Source organism: Nematolebias whitei, chromosome 15 (genome assembly GCF_014905685.2).
Source record: "Nematolebias whitei isolate Nwh7 chromosome 15, NemWhi1, whole genome shotgun sequence".
In the NCBI taxonomy this organism is placed as follows: domain Eukaryota; kingdom Metazoa; phylum Chordata; class Actinopteri; order Cyprinodontiformes; family Rivulidae; genus Nematolebias; species Nematolebias whitei.
This window is the reverse complement of record NC_056512.1, coordinates 3,414,558-3,433,213: the sequence shown is the minus strand read 5'-3', so window position 1 is coordinate 3,433,213 and position 18,656 is coordinate 3,414,558. Positions and strand designations below refer to the sequence as shown.

At 45.6% G+C, this 18,656-nt stretch overlaps 1 protein-coding gene across 1 annotated transcript in view; it reads left to right on the top strand.

Moving 5' to 3' along the window:
- carm1 (coactivator-associated arginine methyltransferase 1) overlaps nt 1-18,656 on the top strand; it is a 175,304-nt gene that overhangs the window by 20,282 nt on the left and 136,366 nt on the right. Inside the window, exon 3 of the mRNA XM_037689301.1 lies at nt 6,744-6,850. Coding sequence (XP_037545229.1) covers nt 6,744-6,850 — 107 coding nt within the window. The remainder of the gene's footprint in view (nt 1-6,743; nt 6,851-18,656) is intronic.

Sequence of the window (18,656 nt, the reverse complement as noted above, 5' to 3'; positions counted from 1 at the left end):
CACACACACACACACACACACACACACACACACACACACACACACATATGGTGCCTTTCCAGACATGCAAGCTGCCCATGCCACAAGCGCTCATGCAACCCCATACCATCAGTGATGCAGGCTTCTGAACGGAGCGTTGATAACAACTTGGGCTATCCTTGTCCTCTCTGGTCCGGAAGACGTGGCGTCCCAGTGTTCCATAAAGAACTTCAAATCGTGACTCATCTGACCACAGAACAGTCTTCCGTTTTGCCACACTCCATTTTAAATGACCCCTGGCCCAGTGCAAACGTCTGCGCTTGTGGAGCTTGCTTAGAAATGGCTTCCTCTTTGCACTGTAGAGTTTCAGCTGGCAACGGCGGATGGCACGGTGGATTGTGTTCACTGACGATGCTTTCTGGAAGTATTCCTGAGCCCATTCTGTTATTTCCTTGACAGTGGCATTCCTGTTTGAGGTGCTGTGATGTTTAAGGGCCCGGAGCTCACGAGCATCCAGTAGAGTTTTATGGCCTTGACCCTTACGCACAGCGATTGTTCCAGATTCTCTGAATCTTTTGATGATGTTATGCACGGTTGATGATAACTTAAAAGTCTTTGCTATTTTACGCTGGGTAACACCATTCTGGTATTGTTGCACTATCTTTCTGCGCAACAATGGTGGAATTGGTGATCCTCTTACCATCTTGGCTTCTGAGAGACACTGACACTCTGAGAAGCTCTTTTTATACCCAATCATGTTGTCAATTGACCTAATTAGTGTTAATTGGTCTTCCAGCTGTTCGTTATATGCTCAATTTCCTTTTTCCAGCCACTTATTGCTACTTGTCCCAACTTTTTTGGGATTTGTTGACACTGTGAAATTTTGAATCAACATATTTTTCCTTTAAAATGTTACATTTACTCAGATTAAACTTTTGATCTGTCATCTACAGGTCCTTCTCCAAAAATTAGCATATTGTGATAAAGGTCATTATTTTCCATAATGTAATGATAAAAATTAAACTTTCATATATTTCAGATTCATTGCACACCAACTGAAATATTTCAGGTCTTTAATTGTTTTAATACTGATGATTATGGCATACAGCTCATGAAAACCCAGAATGCCTGTCCTAAAAAATTAGCATATCATGAAAAGGTTCTCTAAACAACTATTAACCTAACCATCTGAATCAACGACGTAACTCTAAACACCTGCAAAAGATTCCTGAGGCTTTTAAAAACTCCCAGCCTTGTTCATTACTCAAAACCGCAATCATGGGTAAGACTGCCGACCTGACTGCTGTCCAGAAGGCCATCATTGACACCCTCAAGCAAGAGGGTAAGACACAGAAGGAAATTGCTGAACGAATAGGCTGTTCCCAGAGTGCTGTATCAAGGCACCTCAGTGGGAAGTCTGTGGGAAGGGAAAAGTGTGGCAGAAAACGCTGCACAACGAGAAGAGGTGACCGGACCCTGAGGAGGATTGTGGAGAAGGGCCGATTCCAGACCTTTGGGGACCTGCGGAAGCAGTGGACTGAGTCTGGAGTAGAAACATCCAAAGCCACCTTGCACAGGCGTGTGCAGGAAATGGGCTACAGGTGCCACATTCCCCAGGTCAAGCCACTCTTGAACAAGAGACTGCGTCAGAAGCATCTCGCCTGGGACTGCTGCTGAGTGGTCCAAAGTTATGTTCTCTGATTACAGTAAATTTTGCATTTCCTTTGGAAATCAAGGTCCCAGAGTCTGGAGGAAGAGAGGAGACACAGAATTCACATTGCTTGAGGTCCAGTGTCAAGTTTCCACAGTCACTGGGGTGTCATGTCAGCTGCTCGTGTTGGTCCACTGTGTTTTATCAAGTGCAGGGTCAATGCAGCTAGCTATCAGGAGATTTTGGAGCACTTCATCTGCTGAAAAGCTTTATGGAGATGAAGATTTCATTTTTCAGCACGACCTGGCACCTGCTCACAGTGCCAAAACCACTGGTAAATGGTTTACTGACCATGGTATTACTGTGCTCAATTGGCCTGCCAACTCTCCTGACCTGAACCCCATAGAGAACCTGTGGGATATTGTGAAGAGAAAGTTGAGAGACCAAGACCCAACACTCTGGATGAGCTTAAGGCCGCTATCGAAGCATCCTGGGCCTCCATAACACCTCAGCAGTGCCACAGGCTGATTGCCTCCATGCCACGCCGCAATGAAGCAGTCATTCATGCAAAAGGATTCCCGACCAAGTATTGAGTGTATAACTGAACATGATTATTTGAAGGTTGGCGTTTTTTGTATTAAAAACACTTGTCTTTCATTGGTGGGATGAAATATGCTAATTTTTTGGGACAGGCATTTTGGGTTTTCATGAGCTGTATGCCATAATCATCAGTATTAAAACAATTAAAGACCTGAAATATTTCAGTTGGTGTGCAATGAATCTGAAATATATGAAAGTTTCATTTTTATCATTACATTATACCATACCATACCATACCATACCAATTTATTTATATAGCACTTAAAACAGCAACAAGGCCAACCAAAGTGCTGTACAAAAGAACACAAACATGCACAGCGAACAGGAAAACATAAAATAGAAATACAGATACAAATAGCAGCAGAAGCTAACTAAAATGGCCAACAGAGTAGAGAACAGACCGGACCAAAACAAATCACACCGTGTTAAAGGCAAGCAAATAGAAGTGGGTCTTCAAGCGAGACTTAAAGACTGAGAGTGTGGGAGCCTGCCGGACACTCAGTGGCAACTCATTCCACAGTCGTGGACCTGCAACAGAGAAAGCCCTGTCACCCCTGAGCTTACGACAGGTTTCTGGGACTGAGAGAAGCATCTGGTCTGCTGACCTCAGAGAGCGCGGTGGGACATATGGCTGCAGAAGATCAGTGAGATAGGATGGGGCGGAACTGTTCAGTGATTTAAAAACGTACATGAGAATTTTGAAATGGATCCGAAGGTGAATGGGTAGCCAGTGCAGGGAGGCCAAAACTGGCGTGATGTGCTCTCTATAGCCTGTACCAGTTAAAAATCGGGCTGCAGCATTTTGGACCAGTTGTAGACGAGCAATGGAGGACTGACTGATTCCAAACAGAAGTGAATTGCAGTAATCAAGCCTAGATGTTATGAAGGCATGGATCACTGTCTCGAGGTTCTTTTTGTTGAGTATAGGCTTCAGCTTAGACAGCCGTCTCAGCTGAAAAAAACAGGATTTGACCATCATGTTTACGTGACTGTTGAGTTTTAAGGACGGGTCCATTATCACCCCCAGATTTTTGTTTCTCTAGCGGGGCTAGAGAGAAAAGGTCAATGTCATGGTTCATGAGTGAGCCACTGGGATGGAACAGCATGACTTCAGACTTCTTCTCATTGAAGCTTAAGAAGTTTAAAGCCATCCAGTCCCGGATGTCAGCCAGGCAGTCAAGAAGAGGCTGAATAGAGCGTGTGCCTCTGTGCCTCAGGGGGAAGTAAATTTGGCAATCATCGGCATAGAAATGAAAGGGTATGTCGTGTTTGCGGAAGATAGCACCTAGTGGCAGCAGGTATAAAGAAAAGAGAAGGGGACCGAGGATGGACCCCTGCGGTACCCCCCACTGGAGCGCTGTCGATGCCGAACTAAAATCTTTGATATTGACACAGAAGGTTCTGTCAGAGAGGTAGGACCCAAACCATTTAAGGGCTGACCCTGTGATGCCCACCCACTGCTCCAGTCTAGAAATGAGGATCTTGTGGTCGATGGTGTCAAAAGCAGATGTAAGGTCCAATAGGACAAGCAGCACAGAATCACCTGCGTCTGTGGATATGAAAATGTCATTAAAAACCTTCAGTAGAGCAGTTTCAGTGCTATGGAGAGATTTGAAGCCAGATTGGAATAACTCAAGGATAGCGTGATCCCCCAAAAACTGTTTCAACTGAGACTCCACAATTTTTTCCAGTTGTTTAGAGGTGAATGGGAGTCTGGAGACAGGCCGGAAGTTGGACATGACTGAGGGGTCAAGGTTAGGTTTTTTCAGGAGGGGCTGGACAGCAGCATGTTTAAACGTCTTTGGCACCACACCTGAGGATAAACTGCTATTCAGAATAGTGAGGATAAAAGGACCCAGGGTAGGAAAAACTTCCTTTAGTAGTCGAGGGGGGACCACATCAAAGGGGGAACCAGATGGCTTCATGCTGCACATTACCTGCTCCAGAGAGGACAGAGAGATGGGCTCAAAGTGGTCAAACACAGCCACACACTGAGAAGGGATAGACAGATCATGAGCTGGTGGAGAAATGAGTGCCCGGGTGTTTGCCACTTTTTCTAAAAAGAAATGGAGGAAGTTCTCACACAGCTCAGTTGAGGCTTCCAGAGGTGAAGGCTCACTGAGGTGTAGAACTGAGTTCAGGGTGGAGAAAAGAACTCGGGGGTTGTGGGAATTTGAGACAATTAAATCAGAAAAGAATTTACATTTGGCAGCTTTAACGGTTTTCTGATAGTGACGCCAACTCTCCCTTAACATTTGAAAAGACACCTGGAGCCTGTCCTTCCTCCACTTTCGTTCAGCTTTGCGACACTGCCTCCTAACGGCTCGCGTGACGTCATTCAGCCAAGGCTCTGATTTAAGTTTCGTTTTTCTGGTCTTAAGGGGAGCAACACGGTCCAGAACATCTAAACAGGCAGAGTTGAACTGAGAGGTTAGCTCCTCAGTGGTAAGAGACACCGGGAACTGTTCGATCCTCTCAGAATTAAAACCTTCGTTAAAACGAGCAGCAGTGAAACGGTTAATGGAACGCGTACGTGCAGGAACGCACGTCTTAGCAGTATGACAAGGGGGGGTGAAGTCAAACAATACAGGCATGTGATCTGAAAAAACATTGTCACCGATTTTCAAATTAGAAACAGAGACATCGCGTGTTAAAACGAGGTCCAGCGTGTGACCATGTTCTTGGGTGGGGCCGCTCACCTGCTGAGCTAAGCCAAAAGAGTCCAATAAATCCAGAAAGTCCTTCACTAAGGGCTTCTCCTGACAACACACATGCAAATTAAAGTCACCAATAAGCAAAAAGTGAGTGTATCTTTGTGTGATATCAGCCAAAAAGTCAGAGAATTCATTTATGAAGTCCTTAGAACGAGGTGGGCGGTAGATGAGCGCACACAGGACCGGAGGAGAGTGTCCAAGTTCAAAGGCGCTCAGCTCGAAGCTGGCGCGGGACACCGGGATGGACAACTGTTTACACGCAAAGTTTGCTTTAAAAACTGTTAATAATCCGCCCCCGCGCCGACCTGATGGCCGCGGGGCATTGCAACATACGCAGTCCGGAGGAAGTAGTTCCACCAGGGCGCTGGACTCACCATCAGAAATCCAAGATTCTGTGACGAACAGAAAATCCAACTCCTCATCTTTAAAAAAGTCATTGAGGATAAACGTCTTGTTGGAAACAGACCTTGCATTGATTAAACACATCCTGATATTGTCCGACAGGCACAGCCGTGGAGGGAGACGCGCGCGCCAGCGGGCGCAGGTTATGAAGAACAGCTCCTCCTGGTCTGCTGGTGCGGCGCACAGGTAAACAACTCCAGGTGTTTCCATGGACTGAGCGCGCGGGCAGCTGGCCAGCAGCCGGGCCCCGGGAGCACCACGGGTCAGAGAGGAGATGATCAGATCCAGAGCGAGTCCTGTTAGAATAATCCACACTTTGCCTCAGTTTCACCAAAATCCCTGCACGCTTCCCACGACGTCTGCGACGTTTCCTCCATGGAGAAAGGCCAGGGTCACGCAGAAGGAACGCAGGAATCTCAGATAGGACCGGTGGGGGAGAGTGCTGACCGCTGTTCAAAAACTCCACGGGAATTTCAGCAAAAGTACGGAGCTCCAAAAGTGCCCGACGATCATACTGAAAATATGACTCGGCACACTGCACAAACCATTGTAAAAATAACAAAAATAAAATACAAGCAGAGAGCGAGAGACGGGCAGCCCTACACACCAGCTCCATCTTGGAATCCAATTATGGAAAATAATGACCTTTATCACAATATGCTCATTTTTTGAGAAGGACCTGTATGTTATATTATGAATAAAATATTGACCTTTGCCATCTCCACATCATTGCATTCAGTTTTTATTCACAATTTGTTTAGTGTCCCAACTTTTTTGGAATCTGGTTTGTACTTATACAGCACCTTTCTATCTTATCAAGATACTCAAAGCGCTTTACAACATACTCTGTGCCCTCATTTACCCATTCGTACAGTACTTTAATAGATCTCTACAAAGAATAATCAGAGCTTTATCACATTCATACACTGATGGACACACATAGGAGGCAACGAGAGATTCAGTGTCTTGCCCAGGGACACTTCAGCTTGTGACTGCTGGTGGAATCGAACCACCAACTCTTGCATTGGAGGATGACTGCTCTAACCACTCAGCCACAGCAGCACCAATACACTGAAAGGAATCTAACCACAGCACTGACTAATACATGAAGGCATTTTATATACTTAATCTCTAATTTTTAAACCATCAGGTGAAAGTTTATTATACAAAGTAGTGATGATCAAAGTTGGATTGAATGCTGAAGGTTGTCTATAATTTTAGGATATATTTGTCACAAAGTGTAAAAGTTGTACTAGCAAAATAAATGTTCTAGTTTTTAAAGAACAAAAAGTTTAACAGTAAGTTGTATAAAGACGTCTTTACTCTGCAGGAACAGTTTTTTTTTTTTTTTTAACAGTAAAATGACTAAAAGCTCTCTGATGTATGCTCTGCTTCAGACTTTCAGTCCTTTTATAACCTTCTGAAGAACTGTCGGGGGCACCTTGGTGAGCACTCAGTTTTTAGTGAAAGAACAGAGGAGTCCTCTGCTGTACAGTATTTCCAGGTGAGTAGATTTACATTTCAATTCAATTCAGTTTATTTACCGTAATTGCTGTGTTCAAGCCACTACTTTTTCTTACACTTTGTACCCCGTGGTTTATATGCAGGAGCGTGTTTTTTTTTTTTCTTCATAATTTTCACAAGTTGTATCTTTATATTTTATTTTGATGGACGTCCTGCCGTCTCTCAGTAACTTCCTACCGCTAACCTTTTCATTTGACGAAGGCTAGGCACTCATGGCTCCCAGCATCCCGCCCCTCTTGGGGGCAAGCATTTGTGACGCAGTAAATGCCCTCAGGTATCCACCTGTACAACAACTCTTGCTCAGGGTTTCAAATTCCCTATTCCACCCACTCTGTCATCATGTGACCATAAGTCTAACCTGAATGACCAATGAGGTATACTCTCAAGGACCATCCCCCAAGAAAGACGTGCATTAATTTCTTAAGAACGTCTTGTGTCATTACCATATTTTGCGCTTCGTGCACAGACCTGTTAATTTGTTCAGCGATAATGGAAAACACACTGAAAATTTCTTACGATGCAGCTTTAAAGTCAAAAGTGATGGATCTGGCTTGTGAAGAAGGACACACAACTGCTGCCCTTCAGCTTTGCATGAACATGTCGATGGTCGGACATTGGAGACGCAAAATAGTCAAGTCTGGTGCATGTCTTTGTAGCGTCCATCCTTCCAAGAACCTTAAGACAAATGTCCTCAGAGTCACTATGTCTCCCCTACCCTCTCCTTTCCTACTAATCTGGGACAGATACTGGCATCTTGCTCTGACACAGGAAGTTTCTTTGTTAACCTTTTGTGACTTGACTTGACTTCTATGTTGAGTCACCTGACTTGAGACTCCTGAAGAACGGTCTTGATCAAAGAGCTTCACTTGGCCTTATCAACAGAGACTGGTCGCTATGACAGTAAAGGAAGTTAACCCCCAGTTGAAGTTCTGATTCAAAGAAACTTATATTGTTTGTATCAGCATGATGTCACACATCCTTAACAAAGGGTCATTGTATTATCTTCTCTGAAGAACTTTGAGAAGGGAGATTTTAATTACATTAATTATACAGTGGGATACTCCTACTGTAAGAAGCCCACTGATTGGTTAAAAGTTAAGGGGCCCGTCTTCCTGCTGCCAGGTATACTGAACACCAAGGGAGTTGTGAGATGGCAGCCGATGAGGAAAGTTGGCTTTGGATCATCAGCTGAGCAGATGGAACGAGTGGTTGTGGAGAGTTAATGAGACTCTCTGAGAAACAACAGCCATATGATGGAAGACATGTCCAGTTGAGAGATGGTGGACATCCTGAAAAACCTCAAACACCCTGGAGCTAAAGGTACGAGCCGAACAAACCACAGCCCTGAGAAACGACATCCTTCTTGGGACAGCGGGCCACCGGCTTCCTTCATGCATCCGTTGTGATAATGAGAGATGAACATCTTCCATCTGATGAGAGGACCACGAAACAGTGCCAACTAAGTTTGTTTAGATAATTTAATTCATGAATCTGAGATAAACTTACCTTAATTTTAATGTTAAGAACTAGACCTTAGTCCAAATTGAATCAAATTTCCTTCTCAAAGTCTTCAGATTTATGCATTTACTTTCTAAAATAATATTATTGGTTCATATTCATGTTCAATATTTGCCATAATTTTCATGTCATAATTCAAACTGAAAATAAACATACAGAACTGCATTTAAATTACGGATTCTTCGTATTTTCTTCGAGGGACAGGAATTAAGTTTGTTACAAGAACTCATGGTTTATGTATGTTTGAGGTGAGGCCGGTCCAGAGCAAAACCTGTTAAAGGGTATGGGTTTGACCGGACCAGAAGTCCAATATCCTGTACATGTATTCCCCTACATTCTCTGTAAACGAACGTTTAATTCACCCACGGAAAAGCAGAAGAATGTTTTTAACACGCTGATTAATTTTGGGCTGAGTTGAGCGAAACAGTTTGACTTTCCAACCCGCTGGTCTGATCAGCCAGGTGGAGGAGAGGAGCAGACCTCTGCGGGTCTGTATTTGTTTACATTCTGAAATGCTGAAGTGGCCGCCGAGCCGCTGTGTTTCTGTGTATCTTTGAAGGTAAAAGCTGGTTTATTTTTCTCAGAATTGTGTTTATTAAAATGTCTAAAAACTGGTACTCTAAAAACATTGCTTAGCGCTGATGATAAGGATTTAATCCGGAGTTTGATGCATGCATATTTGATTAAAAGGCCTTAAAGAGTGAACGTTTTCATCTCCTGATGATGGAGTTTGAACGGAGATCACAGGGGTTATGTCATCACAAACAGTCTGGTGAAACGTTATAAAATCCCAGATAAAATCCTCCATGTTATAGAAAATGCAAGTCTAGCTAACCTGTATGTATAACGCTGTTTTTGGAACAGAGGTAATGTTTGTTTTTGCTCCAGAGACTTGCCGAAGTCAAATCGCGCAAAGCTACAAAAAAGACGTAAAAAACTCTCTGAATAGCTCGCTTGCTTAGCAACGTGGCGTACAGCATAGAAGCGTTCAGTTCCGTCTTTATTTCTGTGTTTAAAAAAAAAACTACAGAAGTGTTTTGGAAGCCGCCGTGCTTCGTATGAAGTCAGTAAGAAGTTGTCAGATTTAACCGTTACGTTTTCGAGTTGAAAACTGGGCGTAAAAAGTGTTATTCTGTTTTTCCTCTGGGAGCTTGAAGCTAAGAGCTACAGCTTGCCTGCTGTAAATGGTTGACGCATGCGCAGAAAGTTGCGTCCCGTTAAAACTGAGTAAAGTTTTTCCTTTCGGTTAAGAAAGTGCATTTTATGCTAGGAAAAGATTCGCCTTGTTTTCTAAAGTGAAAAAGAAACACTTTGCTGTGTGTTTTGTGGGCAGATCCATTCTGTTTGAAAGACAGAAGAGTAAACACCTCCTCCTCACTTGAACCTTCGTTTGTCAGACGACGCTCTAGTTATTTTCATCTAGTGGTCAAGTCAAGTGATTGCAACGAGTTGACACTTGTTGAAAGCTTTAAACTTTGTTTTTTCATCTGAAAAGAGTTTAAACTATGGGGCTGTTTACATGGCGCATATTTTGAGTGCATCCGCAGGTTTCTCTCTGCGGTTCTGCTGATCATTTACACGACACCAGTGGCCCCCCTCTTTGAATCCGGAGGTTTCTAAACCCACCTTACAGAGTGGAGGTTTTTCGCTGACCCCCCCGCTGATACTGTAAACATCTCCCACTGAGGCTTTGTGTTAAACCACATGCGCACACGCACGCGCGGACCGACGCTATATTTCTATCAGCATGGCGGCGGACACACTGCTTTCAGAACTACGACTGATGGGATATATTTTTAATCTCGTAGTTAATCTACGTCAGATTCCAGGTTTCTGTGACAGACATCTGTGTTGGAAGAGACACAGTCTGATCCAATTCTAATGTCGCTGTTTATAGAACGAGGCACGCGCACATATTGCGCTGCACCATAACATTTAAATGTGCTAAATAATACATTTAATAATAATAAACAGTATTTATCTTAAATTTGAGATATATAATGAAGCTCTCTGAGCTAAATGAAGCTATCTGGACATTATGTAATTCAAATTATGTGATTAAAATGATGCTAAACATATTGCATGCTATTAACGTTGAAAATGAAGACATCAGGTTTAATTTTTATTTTATTTATTTATTCAACACCACAAACTGATAATTAAACTGAACATTGAATGGACTGAATAAAAGAACTGAGGGGAATTTTAAATAAATAGTTCATTCATCATCTCTCTTTGACGTCCTGCTGCCGAGCCTCGTTCAGAACCGGTCCGCCTGGTGGAAGGACAGCTCCTTCTTCTTTCAGGAAAAAATAAAAACTCAGTTGGTTGTTTTGTAACAGAAGTAAACACAAGCTAACATTATTAAGAATATTTGATTTACCTGCTGTAAAACAGCTACTGATTATTATGGAGTAAAGTCCAACATTGTGACTCGGTTCTGGTCCACTAAGCGACTGGTGTGGAGCTGTTAGACGAAGCGGTCCCGCTTGGCGTCAAATCTGTCTACTCTTTTATCTAAAATCCAGCCAGAATCCAGCTTTAACTTGTTGTTAAGTTGTTGTTAGCTGAGCTTTTTAGCTCACAGGAAATAGCGTGCCGAGGCAGCACGCATGCGCATTAGGTGAAGGTACAAAATTCACAGCGTCATCTAATGACCCGGCATGGTAACTACAGCGGATTCGGGAGGGCGGAGGGGGGGGGGGGGGGGGGAATCTTGCAGATGCATGTAAACCCAAAATACGACCGTGTCAACGCGGATCTTTTCTTCCAATTAACATACGAAAAAAACTTTGTTTCCCCCCCATCGTGTCCGTGTAAATAGGGCCTAAGTTTATTCATCTGATAAATATGTTTTAAACATAATTATCAACATTCAATTCTGGAAAGTAAACAACTCTGGTTGTTTTACTTTGATATATATGTTTTTTTTTCCCTCCCAGGCTCTGATCGAGGTGGCAGCTTCTGTTTTTTCCTCCCCCGTTTTTCCTTCTTCCTGCTCTGCTCTCTGTGTATTTGAAGTGCCTGGGTCTCATCTCCCGAACATAAATTAAGAAGATTATGGATTTGGTATCGTGGGCGTTCAACTCTATTGATAAGATTTTTTCATCAAAACGACAAGGTCATGGAGAACCGGCGTGTCCAGCTGAGTCTCACGCTGTGAGGTATGTCATGGATTCGTGGGCAGTGTGGCAGATGATGTGTCTGTCAGTCCTGTCTCAGGAGGATGTTGAAGACGTGTATATATTTAAAATTATGATAGCAGGGACTCTGCTTTTTGGCATCGGTGTGGCTCTGCTCTATTTTGTATAGGCTTCACCCTTTAAGAGCTGTCGCTGATGGGATTTATCCAGTTATGCGAAGCAAATGCCATCTTGTAATTTTCCTCTTATCGCCAACCTCGGAGCGAATCGGATGGTTCCTCCGGGACAGGCGACGTCAGCAGCAGCCCCCGCTGCCCATTCCCTCCTGGAGAGCGTAGTGTCGGTGGAGGGGGGCTGAGCGAATGCTCACTTCATCCCACCTTGTTTCGCATCTGTGATCACACCGCTCCCAGCCGACGGCACCCTTTGGAGTTTGCCTGGCTTAACCCAGGAGACGGCTGACATGAAGGGACCATTTTTACGTCCCGCGCCTTTCCCGCCAGTTTCAGATGATCTGGCTGGAAGGTTTTCTGGGCTCCACTCCGGCTCGTCATCTTGATCTCTGGCCTCGCCTTCCCAGCGATGACGTCCTTCTGGGACGAGGTTGCAGCCGGTCCTGGTAGAAATAGGCGCCGGTTCCCACATCCGCACCCATCACCAGAGTAGAGGGGTTTTCACCGAGCAGGAATCCCCTCAGTGCCCCCGGGAGCCGAGCCTGACGGAGGCTTTTCTCGGAGCGAGATGTCCAAGTTGGACCAGCGTCCCGCGCCTCCGGTTAGCGTAATCCAGACGGTGACACCGCTCTCCAACCGAGCTCACCAGCATGCGTTTTCCAGACGGCCGCAGTGAACAACACTTTACGCTGTTGGCGTACACATCAGAGGCGGGAGGAAACGCACGCTCCTTCTGCAGGGCAGCTGATGTCATCCTCAATTGGTGCGCCTCCTTTGCTGTCTGCCAGCCCGCATCGCAGCCGGAGGACGAGGTCCCAGAGGTTCTCCTGGCTTGTCACTCCGCCTCCCTCTCGGGGGAGCTGCAGAAAGCTTTTTGTTGGAGGGCCCTCATCAACAAGAGATCACTTTCAAGATGTTCCACGGCTGCACAACACCTTCCCAGCTCTGCTTCGCCAGCCCCTCCCGTCAGACGTCCCTGGCATCCGGAAGTTCAACTTTTCCCGGAGTTCGCCAACAGGGTGCCCTCTAGGACAACAAAACACAGAGCTCAGGGGAAGATGACCATATGTCGGTTTGTTAGATGTGTGTAAGATGACACGATGTGGGAATAAAATATCATTTTATGATGAATTGTCTTTTTAGCCAGTCTGTCAGCTCGGATGACCTGACAGCGGCTCCGTCACACACACACACCACACGAATGAGCCGGTGGCCTTTTAAGGTTTGTTCAATCACTGCCGGCGGTGCCAATGCGCACCCCCGCGACACGAGCAGCCTTCACCTATACGTAGCTGCGTTATGAGAGCGTGCACTTAGCTCTCAGCGCCCGCCGCTCACGTCAACGTGAGATTGTGGTACAAGCCCAGTAACACATCTCGCTCTCAGCAGGAGCGACACGCTTCTCACCGCAGTGGTGTCAAACGCGCGTTCCCGCGGCGTCAACAGTTTTTACACGCCTCACAGCGGCTCCGCTCCTTCATCCTCGAAGGTTTTCTGAATTAACACTGCAGCTCGATGAATCATTCAAAAGCTGCACGTGATTCACAGCCAAGAATGAACGTGTCTGCAGACCGAGCCCAGTGGTAACCTCGCCCTCAACCGACGCCACATGCTGCTTCCTACCGCGCCAGCGTAAAACGTGCGCCCCTGCGAAAATCCTCGCCTAAGACGTCGTGCAATGAGGGCGCACACACACGACTCTTAAGTGCACGTCGTTTCACGGCAAGGAGACATTACGCACCAAGTACGCGCACCTGCTCCCCGAGCGTTACGCCGGTTCTGCATGCTCGGGGGGCGCGCATCTTTCCCCAACGTGAGCACTCTTCAGTGCACGTCGGCTCATACGCGCATCCACTCCCCGAGCGTTACGCGGAGCAGCAGCACCAACGTGAGCACAACACAGAGGAGCCGCGTCCTGCAGCATCGGCAGCCTGCACATGACCTGCATGCTCGGGGGCGCGTTCTTTCTTTCTCCTTAAGCGCGCACCAGCTCACATAGCATGCATGTGAGCCCACAGCATAAATGCGTGCCCGCTTTATAAACTTTATAAATGAGTGGCAATGAGCGCATGCTCCAGACTGATAGGTGAACCATTATCAGCAAGGGATTCACGCTGCAGTACAGCTCCAACCCCGGTGCGTAGGAATTCTAGTTACGTTTTCTGTCATTTCTAGAACAGATCTCGTCCCATCTCGCAGAAGCTCAGGAAATTCTGATTAAAATTTAATTTCCAGGGTCTCAGAAGGAGAGGAAAACACAGAGTTCCTCTCTCATCACTCCCTGGTCCCAACAAACCGGGAAGATGAGATTTATTCTAGATTTGTCAATTTTGAACTGTGAGAAACAACATTCCATTAAATGCGTCGAGCCGCTCTGCAGTCGCCACACAGAGCAGGGAGGAGAATTCTGCTTTATCTGGACGTCTGTTGCTGCTGACCAGTTTTTCCAACAGATGGCAGCAGTGCAACTCAAGTGAACCGGCAGAGTGATATCAGCTGTTTTCCATCAGCAGACCTACGTCACACATGTCAGACTCCACAGAGGCACATACATTTAACGAGTTGTGGGGGCGCTGTGGTTCTCCACACAGCAGCTCATTTTAAATGTTTTTGGAGTGTCGCATGTTTTTTTTTTTTTAATGTGATTCAACACTTTGCTTCTGTGCTACGGAATTATCAGGGTTTTGATTCACACAGACAGCAAGTGACTGTTGTATACATAACCGGCAAAAGGTGTATGAGCTCAACCCATGTGCCACATTGTGAGACAGATGCTGTGTGGGGCACACCAAATCTGCTCTCCATCAGAGTAGTGTTCATCTCCTGTGTTCTGAACAGGGGGCGGATGTGATGTTCAAAGACGGTTTTTGCGGCACGGGAACCTTCCATCCAGAGCTGATGGCTCGGACGCGGCAGAAATCCTGCGAGTGGTTGTGGACCTGTTGCAACATGAGAGAATGATCAATGTCAACTATGGTTATCATTGAGCCCACGAGACGAACCACCGTTAGGGGTGGACGCGTTTGCTCACAGCCTGTGGTCGTAATGCTTCTTCACTTCCCTCACTCCCTCTGATATCACGGTTTTCTGAACCAAGCTCAGGAGGAGGGACTTACGGCTCTTCTGTCCCAAGCGCGTGAACGCAACATGGTCCCCAGTCCTACAACACCTGTTATCGGGGCGCTCGTAGAATCTACAGTGGAGGGAGGACGCTATCCTCCAGGCGGGAGGAGCGATCAGGAGTTACCCAGAATAGGCCAGCACCTTTGGTCTAGCCGCTGAGCGGATTTATTTAGAGAGGATGAGTATCTCAAGATGTAGTGCGTACGATTCAGGATTCACGTGCTACAACTACCTCGGTGCCGTTCACATCAAGTGGACAGCTTTTCAGCTCTGCTGTACAGAGAAAGGTGTAGAGGCCATTTCATGTCCACTAGGTGGTGTGCCGTCCTTTCTGCAGCAGCTGATGGACAGAAATCTGGCGTTCAGCACAATTAAAACGTACACTGCGGTCATCTCTTCCTGTCACGAAATTTTCGGGGACAGCAGCTTTTAATCACCTGCTGATGAAGCATTTCTTAAAAGGTGTACAGAGAAGGCGTAAAGGCCACTTCATGTCCACTAGGCGACGTGCTGTCTTTTCAGAAGCAGTCGATGGATAGAAAATTGGCGTTCAGTACGATTAACGTATGCTGCAGCCATTTTTTCTTGTCACAAAGTCGTCGGAGACAGAACAGCCTTTAATCATCCTCTGATGGAGCGTTTTGTAAAGGTGTATAGAGAAGGTATATAGGCTACCTCATGTCCTCTAGGAGGTGTGCTGTCCTTTCTGCAGCAGCTGATGGACAGAAATCTGGCGTTCAGCACGATTAAACGTATGCTACAGCCATCTCTTCTTGTCACAAGGTTTTTAAGGTCAGAACAGCTTTTAATCATCCGCTGATGAAGCGTTTTTTTAAAGGTGTTCAAAGACGCAGGCCTGTTTCACGCCCACTTGCTCCAAAGTGGGACTTAACGCTGGTCCTACGAGCCCTGATCTAGGCTCCGTCTGAGTTACTGAATCAGGTTCCAATTAAATTCTTGTCTTTTAAAACAGCCCAGCTGCTGGCTTTAACATCCGCTAAGAGGGTGAGAGATTATCTGCCCTCTCTGTCGCCCCGTCGTGTCTTGGAACTCGGGCTGATGGCAGCTCAGCTGATCTAAGACTGAATCCAGTTTTATGCCTAAACATCACGAGCTCTTTAAATTAAGAGTGATATCATTGGAGGGGTTCCCCCCCACAATCAGAAGAAGAAGCATCTTTCCATCTTCTCTGTCCTGTGCGGGCGTTGACGTGTTACATAGCGCGCACAGCTGCAATGCGTCAAACTCAACATTTGTTTGTACATTATAGAGATGCATCTGTAGGTCGCCCGTTATCCACCCAGCACCTGTCACACTGGTTGTGTGAGGCTATTTCTGAAGCCTACAGAGCGTCAGAGTTAGAGCCTCCTGTCAACCTCAGGGCGCACTCGACCAGAGGTATCGCATCTTCAAATGCTTTGCATAATGGTATGACAACGCAAGATATTTGCACTGCGACCTCGTGGTCAACACCCTGCTCGTTTATTCACTTTTATCTACGTGATGTGACGGCTCGTTCCATGACACATTCTGTCCTTAGTGTTTTAACAGAATGATTATTGTTGTTTCATGGAACTCCGTTTAACTCACATCTGTTTGCTTACAATACAGTGTGAGATGTTATCAGTCACAAGTTGTCTGTTATTTGGTTCTATTGTCACTATCAGTTCGTGACTATTGTTACCAATCAGTTCAATTGATTATAATCAGTTCACTTATTATTAATCTGTTCATACTGTTCAGCCATGAATCAGTTGGTTCATGGCCCCCCTTTTTTCAACATCTTCCCTCTCGTTGAAAGTTTTTCCGGGGCGTTCATGCTTTTCAAAGCGCATAGTTACACAGCATGCGTCTGTGCATGGTACACATAATTACGCAATGCGTAATTACGTACACGGGCAGCTGAGTGACAAGATGTTTTTTGGGCAAGCTTCTGCTTCATACGGTGTTCAAATGGACCCAGTGAGGCGAGGACAACATCCGTTTCGCCCTTAACCCATCAGTGACAGCTCTTAAAGGGCGAAGCCTATATGAAATAGAACGTTGGTTACATACTGTAACCCCAGATTTTATGAGTATAGACGTAGCCTTTCAAGTGTCGGGCCTCACTGGCTCCTAAATGGCTGAAGAAAAAAAGCTTTTTGGGAGCCGATTACCCGCTCTTAACGTAACTTATACAGACCAGGTGGGGCCCACACAGCAGGTGGGCGTAGACAAAATTTTTCAGTGTGATGCTTCGCATAACGGGATAAAACCCATCAGCGACAGCTCTTAAAGGGCTATGCCTATACTCATAGAATCTGGGGTTACAGTACGTAACCAACTTCAACTTCTTCAACCTTAGCCTGACCCAGGAGAAGGTTCCAGTGTTGTGGAAAACATCCTGCCTTGTTCCAGTGCCAAAGAAAACTCACCATCAGTCCTCAATGACTATAGACCTGTTGCCCTGACATCCCACATCATGAAGGTCCTAGAGAGACTTCTGCTGACCCACCTGACTAGACAAACAAGCACATATCAGGACCCACTGCAGTTTGCTTAACAGCATGGACTTGGAGTTGAAGATGCCATCATACACCTGCTTCAGCAAACTCACTGTCATCTAGAAAAGGCAGACAGCACTGTGAGAGTCATGTTCTTTGATTTCTCCAGTGCATTTAACACAATCCAGCCTGATTTGCTTTGTCAGAAACTTCAGAAGACTCAGGTGGAGGCCTCAACAATCACCTGGATCAAAGACTACCTGACGGACAGACCACAGTTTGTGAGACTGAAGGGTTGTGTGTCTGACCAGGTGGTCAGTAACTCAGGAGCACCACAGGGGACTGTACTCTCACCATTCCTTTTCACTCTGTACACCTCAGATTTCCAGTACAAAACAGACTCCTATCATCTGCAGAAATATTCTGATGACTCTGCAGTAGTCGGGTGTATCAGAGATGGACAAGAAGCTGAGTACAGGGAACTGGTGGACCGCTTTGTGGCATGGTGTGGAAACAATCATCTCATCTTGAATGTGAACAAAACAAAGGAGATGGTTGTAGATTTCAGGAGAATCAGGAACAGATCCAACCCTATTTTCATCATGGGAGAAGAAGTGGAGGTGGTGAAGTATAAATACCTTGGAGTTCACCTGGACAATAGACTGGACTGGAAATGCAACAGTGAAGCCGTCTACAAGAAGGGACAGAGCAGACTGTACTTCTTGAGGAAGCTGAAGTCCTTCAGTGTTTGCAGCAAGATGCTGCATATCTTCTATAAGTCTGTTGTAGAGAGCGCTGTCTCTTCTGCCATCATCTGCTGGGGGAGCAGCACCAGAGCAAGTGACTTAAAAAAGATCAACAAGCTCATAAAGAAGGCTGGCTCAGTTCTGGGGACTCCTCTAGAACCTTTGGAGATGATTGTACAAAGAAGGATTCTTCATAAAATGAAGAACATTATAGACAACCCTCAGCATCCTCTTCATCAGACTGTCATACAACAACAGAGTGTCTTCAGTCAGAGGCTTCTTCAAATCCGTTGTAGGACAGACCGCTACAAGAGATCCTTCCTGCCCACAGCCATCAGCATCTATAACAACTCTTTAATGAAACCATGATGATGAGTTACCCAACATATAATTTCCCTCTGGGATTAATAAAGTATTTTTGAATTTGAATTGAATTTGAATTTGAACATTTTATCGACTTTTGAAGAAGACATCAGCAGCAGTTTCGACCATGGTAAAGCTTCCGAGTCAATGTGAAGGTCTAGTCCATGCTGCGGGAACTTTGAATCTAAATTTCTCCTGGGACATGAGTATCCAAGGACAAAAGCTTCATCTACCCCC